This window comes from Condylostylus longicornis, unplaced genomic scaffold (assembly GCF_029603195.1).
Source record: "Condylostylus longicornis isolate FDR11 unplaced genomic scaffold, ASM2960319v2 ptg000153l, whole genome shotgun sequence".
NCBI lineage: Eukaryota > Metazoa > Arthropoda > Insecta > Diptera > Dolichopodidae > Condylostylus > Condylostylus longicornis.
In genome coordinates, this window is record NW_026578121.1 from 1573017 (window position 1) to 1582938 (window position 9922).

The 9922-nt window shown below is 23.2% G+C and overlaps 1 protein-coding gene across 1 annotated transcript; it reads left to right on the forward strand.

The window, feature by feature from the left end:
* Window positions 1-3666: 3666 nt before the first annotated feature.
* On the forward strand, window positions 3667-4944 carry LOC129615931 (protein Aatf). Its single transcript, XM_055531360.1, has 3 exons — window positions 3667-3755; window positions 3815-4742; window positions 4807-4944. Exons 2-3 carry the CDS (start codon window positions 3817-3819, stop codon window positions 4910-4912), a joined length of 1032 nt encoding a protein of 343 aa, XP_055387335.1. The 5' UTR covers window positions 3667-3755; window positions 3815-3816; the 3' UTR covers window positions 4913-4944.
* The last annotated feature ends 4978 nt before the right edge of the window (window positions 4945-9922 follow it).

Here is a 9922-nt window from a genome sequence, read left to right on the forward strand (position 1 = left end):
AAAGAAATTGTTAAATATTTTGTTATAAAATAAATTGATGCCAGTACAATAATTTTTGCATATACTAAGGCGCCTATTGCGTATATTTCAATCTTTTACTCACTATATATGAGGGCGAATAAAGTAAAAGAGTTAAATTTTCAAGTGAGAAGAATTCCGTTCGTGTTATGTTTCTTGTATTTTATTTTTCTAAAATACGTATATATGGTCTCATCGCCTTGGCCTTTTCATTTTGGCAAGTTGTTCGAGTTAATTAAATTTGTTCTGCATATCGCTTACTTTGTATGTCGTATGCATAATCTAAGTTCTCTAGTTGTCGAGTAAAACTCCAAATTATGGCTCTTCTTCGCGGGCAGATGAGTTATAATATGCTCTAGTCAACATAAAATTAAAATTTTGTCAGTATGTATCTGAAAGTAACGAATTTCGATGATAGTTTTAAAATTTTTGCATGATGTTTTGAAAACCCCATAGATAGGCTTTTTTTTATACTTTTCGCATTTCAGCAATTTTAGTTAAAATTGCAAAACCTTGTTTATTAAATGACACATTAATATAAAATTCCTAAATTTAAAAATCTTTAATTTTCCATTTTGTAATTCAATTGCACAGGTATTATTTACATATTTGCATATACACATTATGTGTGGCTCTCTTCAAAATAAAAAATAGTTTTTCACCTTGCAAATCATCATACTGAAAATGCATGTAATTAACAGTACATACCTTATCGATAGGGTAATTTAATTTACTATATGCTACGTTGATGTCAATTAAATTTTTGATATTAAATGCAATGCGAATTTTATCACTTATAGAAATAAGACTACATTGTATACGGGTAGTACATAAAATATCAGAGAATTTTCTATCAATTACCTACATATATTATTTAGGTTCAATACATTTCTTTTGGAATTCTTCGTATATAAGCAAAAGAAAACGAATTTATTGAAATATTTTGTACTTATTTAATTAACTTTAGTATAGTAAATCGTAATTGGGTTAATAGTAGACAATATTAATTAATATAATTTTAGCAATTTATTGAATTTATTAAATAAACACTTAAAATTTGGTTAACATCAAAAAAACATTGAAATTTGTATTTAAAGCTTCTTCCTATATAAATTTATAAGCATATATCAAAGAGATATATAGAATATAATTATATACATGGATATATAACATTAAATAAAAATATATATGAATTTATAAAATATATAAAATAACATAAAAACAATTAAGAATAAAACGTGTTCGGTTTCAAAAAATTTTAATTATTTTTTGATTACAATGTAAATGATTCATGTTACTTTATAGAACATTATTTTAGTTTCTTGACTACTTATATGCACAGGAAATAGACTGTAACTATCAGCGTGATAGCAATTTGTATTTAAATGTAAATATATTTTTAATGTTAGTTTATTAAATGACATTAATGCATATGATTTTTAATAATTATTATCAGATAACATATGAGACGAATGAGAATTGAAATAAGATACTTGCGTTAAATTTAAATATTTAGTATTATCATAATTATTTATAATATATATTCTGAGAAGATGTAATTGAAATCTACAATATGCGCTCATCGATAAACCTTAAATAATTCATTCATATAAAATGCAATAATGAGTGCAAAGTTATTTAATATAATTTTATTATAATATGTGCATGAGCCATTGCTCATTGATTCATGTTTAAAACTTTAATTAATTATGACAGATTGACAGATAGAATGTCAATATGATTTAATAATTATATTTACTAAAATTGCCTTTCTTAATTTATACATTACTTATGTCAAAGTGGTGTTAGATTTGTTTTTAAATGGATTTGGTATAACATTGTGATTAAACTGGTAATTCATTTACAAAATATTTCACGATATTTTAAATAATTTTACTTTAATTAAAAAAACTATTTATTTAAATCTTATTTATAACATTTTAATTAAAAGCACGACCACATTATATCAGTAATTTCTCCCTTAAATTTATAAGATTTTATAACTATGATTTTCATTTGCATATACTCTCATAAAATATTACACAATTGATTTATATTATTATAATGTAAATATCACCATTAATATATATTATATATGTATATATATAATATATGTAATATATATAAATAGTTATATATATTAAATATTATACACGATTCATTCAACTTTTGTCTAGTTTTCTGAATTATTAATTACATACGAATTAATATTTACTACAGCTAGGTATTTAAAATTAATTAATTTATTTATTATTTACATTTCATATTTACATTATTTTCGTTGAGTATTATAAATTTTTAAATATATATGAATAAAAAGCGCAAAAATATTTTTTCACTCACAAAATGTGCAGTACTCGTGTCGTAAGCTTATACTACCTTACTACATATTACATGAGTATGTTTGAGAAAAAAATAATTCAAATGTTAAAATTGAAATTAACAATTTTCATGTGCTGTTGAATAACAACAATTAATGAAAAAAAAACACACAACGCATCAAAGTGCTTAAATTATTATTTAATTGAGTTTGGATCGTTTGAAAATCAGTTGAAAATTCTATTATGACGTAATGAGAGACGGATAAATACAATTTTTTAATGTTTATATTTTTTTTTTGTAATATTTTTTAATTATTTAATAATTTTTTATACTAGTATATGATACATTTTAAAAGCTTGAATTTTTATGATTTTTTTTCTAACTTAAATTAACTTTTTTTCTGTGTTAGTTAGAAAAATTTTTTTAAATTGGTTTATTTATTTCGATTATTTAGTATACACACTGTAGCAAATGGCACGTGTAATTTAAAAGTATGTAGGCATATTGTTGAAAGTAATTACATTTCTTTTAAATGAAAAAGCATTAATGATTAATTAAGAGCGTTTTAGAATTAATCTTATATTTAAAAGAGCATTAAGTGGGAAAATTATGTGAAACCTTCGGCATCGGGAAATTGAAAGTGGTTTAGTATATGTCATTATATCATAGTAATCTCGTAATGAAATTCACAAAAATCATCAAAATTCGCATTTAAGATCTTTGCACCTTCCGAAAAGTAATGGTTAACATCATAGTCAAATATTGTATATGTGGTAATAAATTATATTGAATGCATCATACATGACTTACATAATTTCCCGGAAAATCTGTTTGATTTACAGTTTTCATGGTTCTAAGTCGAATTTTAACGAAATATTATTACTTTTTTATTCCTTTTATACCACTTTTCATATTTTTATGGACACGAACCTTTGAAAATAATTAAACGAAAAAATTTTCCTTGTTTCATTGTGAAAAGAATAAACATTGTGATTGAATTCACAATGGTTATATATTTTACGCCATCTACGTATATTCTCTTACTTTTAATTAAAATTAAACAAATTCACAGTTATCTTAAAAAAAATTTTCTCTAAAAATAAAAAAAAAATTTACATAATTAATTTCCTTCTGCTGTGGTTAAAATTCAAATCACCCCAAAATAAATATTTTACATTCAATTTAAAAATAAAATCGAAGAAATTGTTAAAGTTTTATTACACGATATATTATTTTTGTTCCTATTTATCAGAGTCATAAACCATTTAAAAATTTTTTCGAAGAAACTAAAACACCGCCTCAATGACATTATATTTAAAAAACATCACGAAATGTCATTATGAGTTATATATATTATATGTCAAAACTTAGCATTTTAAAACTCACATTTATTTTTTTTATTCAATATTCATTTTGTAAGTAATAGATTGAAAAAAAGTATTATATTTGAATGAAACTTTATAAAATATTTTAGAAATGAAATTAGAAGAAATGGATGAAGATATATCAGATCTAGGAGATGAAGATAAGGACGAAAGTATAGACGAAGAAGATAGTATGGTTGAAGAAGATAGTGCGGTTGAAGAAAATAGTGTGGTTGAAGAAGATAGTGTGGTTGAAGAAGATGGTGTGGTTGAAGAGGACAATGTTGTTGAAGAAGATAGTCCTGAAGATAACCATTTTCAAAAAAGTTTATCTGTACGAAATCAAATAAATCAGTGGGAGAAAGCTGTCGAAATTTGTATACATTTCCAAAAATGTATTCAAATAGCCAATATTTTACCAACAGAAGAATCTTTCAAAACATTTTCAAAAAATGAAGAATTTTCGAGTACAATAACTGAAACTACAAAAGATTTACAATCCTTATTTAAAAATTTAACTCAATTGCAAAATTTTAATTTTTCGAAAAGTTCTGAAGCAAAGAAAATTAAAAAAACTAGTATTTCAAGTAAATCTGGGAAAGAAATTGGAAAGAGTTTAGAAAAAAATTTTCAAAATTATAAAGAATATCGTAATGAAACATTACAAAAATGGTATAGCAGAGCCTATGTGACTGGTGATAAAAATAATTTAAATGTAAATAAAAAAATTGAAGATTTAATGTTAAATAAGGATACCATTTTAACTCGGTCACAAACATTAAATCCTCATTATGTACAAAAAATTTTTCCTACAGTAGGGAAATCAAAAAATGAAGATGATGATTCTGACAAAAAAATAATTTCCAAAAATATTTATGATGACACAGATTTTTATCTTAGTTTATTACAAGAAGTTATAGATTCCAAATCAAGTTCAGATGATAAAAATCTTAAAGAAAAATTAAGTATGCTTAGTATAGCAAGACAAAAAATGAAGCGTAGCGCAGGAAAAAAAGCATCAAAAGGCCGGAAAATTAGGTAAAACCATTAATTCATATTAAATAGCAAATCGAAAACGATAATCAAATATTTTTATTTTTAGATTTACCGTTCATAATAAATTGGTAAATTTTATGCCGACAAATCCATCAACTACATATGAAGATGACCAAAAAAATATTTTATTTCAATCGTTATTCAGTTCTTAATACATTTTATTAATAGTATTAGAAAATAAAAGATTTGTTTTTAAGAAAAAGAAAAAGATGCTTTATAATAAATAGAATCATTGCAATATTTGTAGATAGGGAGTAATATTAAACAGAAAGAAGAGGTTTTATGACTACTTGTGAAATTTGAGTATAAAATTACTTCAAATCTTAAAACTGAAATTTTAATTAGGGAATAGGCACGTAAATTTTTCTTATATAATAACATTATATATTAAAAAATAAACTTTGTAATTAGATCGTCAACCATTTTATTATTAAGCTATGAAATTTTCTTGCTATTCAATTGTTAGTTCCCTAGAAAAATGGAAATTTTATTTTTCTTTAAATTTCCTGTAACACTCCCTTATATATAACTACACATTTCCACTGAATTATATTCCTATTCGGTAAAGAATCTACAATAGGAATATTAAAAAAAAATTACCCATTTTTGTAAAATAGTAATTATGGTTAAAATTTAAATAATTCTCTTGGCAATATTTGTACTTACATATATTTTTTCTAAAAACTTGGATCTTTCAAACTATTTTCAAGGTATAGTCTTGTTGACCTTTTTAAATTTTCTTTTTTCAAGGATACAAGATTTAATTTTTAATTTTCTTGAAATTAAAATCCATTGTCATGAGTTTTTTCCTGAGCTTCGAAATTCTGGACTATGTAGAACAAAATCCTTAACATTTCTAAAATTATAAAATGGAATAGAAACATAATTTTGTTATACATATGTAAGTACAATTAAAATGTAACCATATTTTTTATATTTCCGTCTTACATCTTTTTTTAAGTAAAATTAATATGTCTATAAACGATATAGTTATGTGTTAATTAAGTTATTTAAAATAGACTTTAAATGCAAATTTTATTTACATATATTTTAATATTTACTATAATAAAAAAAAAACAAAAAACACGTACATTCATACATATTTAACCTATAAATCAATATTTTCCCTTAAAAAATAAAACATGCAATAATTTATAGTAAAAAATTCATGACTTCCATTAGGATAGTTAAATAAGGCGAATCGTATTAAAAAAATTTACACATTTTCATTATTATTTTACAATTTTACACATTTTTTTTTTCATATAAATATATATACATATTTATAAGAAAAAACACGATGTACCCATCTTCTTGGCCTTACAGTAATATAATAGTTCATATATAATAAAATAACCAAGTAGATTTCCATGTATTTTAATTTTTTTTGTGTATAACATTTACACTAACTATTTCGAATGCGAAAAGCGCAACATGTGCATAAAATTGTTATACGTTTATTAAGAGGAGTGGTTCGCTCTTACCAAAAACAGAACAAAAAAAGGGTGCATATATATAGAGTTTCAATTCCCTAAGGGGTGCAAAATAATATTTGGGTGCTTCATTCGCTCTTCTGACATGGTATCTCCTCAATTTTCCCTTAATACTTATTGCATTTTTTCTTTTAGTTGCTGTTTTTTTTTTCCTTTCTGCTGTTATAAATAGTTTTATTGCTTTATAATATGTTTATAGAATGGTTAAAATAATTTGAACATATTTACCGGATTTCAATTAGACACAAAAGTAGAGTACATATACGATTTAAATTTTATATGTACATAGGTACTTATTTTTTTTTTGAAACATGGTAAAATAAAAAAGAGCATTTCAGAGTGACAATGATGTTCAATCTGTGTAAATATAAATAAAGAAATAAAAAATCTGCTCGTTTTTAACTTTACTCTTATATATAAAGTAAAAGTATACTTACAATTTTTTGGATTTAACAATTTTCAATTACGTGTCTTGCCCCTAAGGTTTTATGTAAACTTTTTTATATCATTATTTTTTTTTTGTTAACATTAAATAAGAAAATTATTTATGTTTTGTTTTCATAAACTTGTTTTTTGAGGTCAATAATATAGACTGGAAAAAAAATAGGTAGGTAGGTAAGTATTTTATAGTAAATTAGATTATTGTTATATTGGGGATAATTAAGAAAAGAAAGGAGAATGAAGAAAGTATTATTAAGAAAAGGATAATGCAAAATTTGAAATTTTAATATTTTCATTAAAAGAATTTAGGAAATGTCCAGAATTCCTTGACTCGCCAGTCACATTAGAAGTAAATGGTTGAATAAATACTTAATTTCCCAATAATAAATTAATTTGCTTTTTTAAATAATCCTTGAAATAAATTCATATTGTTCAATTAATTTTAAAAATATTCATTTTAATTTAAAATTTTTCAATTTAGTCAAACCAAATAATGTACTTAAATCGAAATCATAGTACGAAATAACTCCTGTATTGGGGTTTCTTATGGGTTTTGATCTGAATTGAATTATGTTTGTTTTGCATTTTATTGATTTATATGAAGAAATAATATGTAAGAGTCTATAGTTCTAGTATATGGGCGGCCATTATTAGATTTATATTCCATTCTTATACATAATTCTTAATTTCTACTACACTACGGATTATATTTATTACATACTTAAAATCAATTGAATATTCGGGCGCTGCATACCACATTGTGTGTTGTGTCCTAATTTGTTCAATGATAAAAATTTTCAGTATTAGCTTCTTATAATTATTAAAATTTTATAGACTTATTGAAATCCTTTACTCTTTTAAAATAAATAACAAATATTAAAATAACATGAAAAGTAAAAAAAAAATTATTTTAATTCTTCAAGTGTCCCATGTATGTGACGTACAATATGTATGTACATTTATGCTTTATTAAAAGTTACAATAATAAATAAAAAAGCAAAAAAAAAATTTATGCTCTTACATAAATACTTTTCACACTTTACTCTTTTAATGGAACAAAAATTTTTTCTCAAAAACAAAATAGAACAAAAAAAAAACTTTTCAAATTCATATAAAGTTTATGTCACACACACATACACACACAAATAAACAAACGTACAAAACATTTTCATCAAAATATTTACTATTTTTTTTTAATATTATTGCATGCATTTAAATATCTTGCAATAGATGGCGGTAAAATGAAAAAAAAATTTTTTTTTATCAAAAATCATAAGTGAATTTTAAAAATAATGTTAAAATACACTCTTTCTACTTCAAAATTATTATTTTACATATTATTCTTAAATACATACCTACATGCATATACATATATACAAGTGTGTAAAGCATTGAAATAATATGAATATGCAGCAGCCTCTTTTCTTTAAGTACCAAAATGAATTTTAACATCTTTAAATATGAAAAAAAAAAAAAATTTTTTTTTTTTTGGTGAATAACGAAAATAACAAAAAAAAAAAAAAAGATTACGGCTTGTTTTAATAACTTAATGGGAATGTGAGCAATTGTGCAAATACACTTTTCATCATCATCAGCTTCAGCATCATATACCAAATACAACAAAAATATAAAAATGCTAGGCTATATTTGAAAATAAAGAAAGAAAAAAATAACCAAAAAAAAACATTTCTTTTATACTGCTGAAAGATGAGTGTACCCACTATATATTATGTTTGTTATAAAATGTTTGTATTTAATGTGTGTACACACAAAATAAAAACCAAAAATATCAAAAATCAAAATAAAAATCTGTTTTCTATAAGTACCGTGTGCCTTTGACACTTGGTATTGTATTTCTTCCAAAATATTTTGAAATTTTCAGACTTAAGTCGTCTATATAAAAACTACCAAAAAAAAATTTTTTTTTTTTATATTTTTCTATTTATATTTGATTTGTTTTATATTACACGAACACACACATAAACACGGGGATGTTATATTAAATACATACTTTTATAGAAATGTAAAGAAAGCATAAATGGTAAGTTTATCAAAAAAAAAAAAAAATCTCATCTCTTACACCATAGATAATTTCGCATCACTGTTGTTTAGGTCCAACAACAATAACAATAATAATATTATAAAAGTGTTTACATTTCGATACATTTTGTGTTTAACAAAGACTATGCACATATATGCATATGTATATGTGTGTAAAGAGATTTTTTAATTTTTTCTTATATGAGTCATGTTTGTGACATAGCCGTATTTAATTATGGGGTTGGATTACTTTTTATAGTACTTAATATTTACACTAAAATAAATTCTAATTTTTATTTTTCTTATTTTGTTTTTTTGTTATTATTGCATCTTAAGTAGCAAAAAATCAAAATAGCCACGTTTAAAAAAAAATTTTTTTTTTTCTTTGTTTATTTTCTTTGACATTAGAATAATCGGAAAATGTGATCTTTAAATGCATTAAAAGTATTTTAAATGTGTAAAGTTAATTTATGTATGTACTTTGTTATTTTTTGCTTAATACGTGCATATATTTCGGGGTTAATTCAATTAACGTTGAAATAGGATTATGTTATTAGGGCATTATTATATATAAAAAAAAAATTCTAAGAATTGTGACCAAGTACATATAATTTTGACGCTTAGCACATTAGTGGACGCTCAGGCTATATATTTGCAATAATGACGCATTTCGAGTAAATTACGATTGAAATATTTAAATGTTTAACTTTTAAGAAAAAACGTATGTTTAAATAGAATGAAAATAGGAGCAAATTAAGTATTTTGAAAATATAGAACAATTCTTAAAGCCATTACAACTCTATTGGACATAATAACTCATTTTTGTAAAAATGTCGGATAATCCACTAATTTTCTGAGCGGCTCAATTGGAAATTGGGTACGTAATTTGTATTAATACACGAATTTTTCTTCATTTTATTGACATTAAATCGCAGTTAATCGTTCTTTCGTAAATTATTTTAAATTACTTGTCAAATTTCGTTTTCCAAATTTGTATATCGTTTATACATAGTACATACATTCGGTTAGTTGGTGCAAGAGGATGAAAATATTTTAAGTAAATATGATATGTCCTAAAAGTTAATTAATCCTTAGATAGAGTGATACTTAGCGAAAAAATACCTTCTCTAATTGAATTTCTTTAATATGAAGAAGATCATTTCTTCTGAAAATTCGGTACATGAAATT

Coding starts and splice junctions, on each gene's coding strand:
- LOC129615931 (XM_055531360.1), top strand. CDS start 3,817: ATGAAATTAGAAGAAATGGATGAAGATATATCAGATCTAGGAGATGAA. Junction 4,743..4,806: donor TCAAAAGGCCGGAAAATTAG/GTAAAACCATTA, acceptor TTTTATTTTTAG/ATTTACCGTTCATAATAAAT.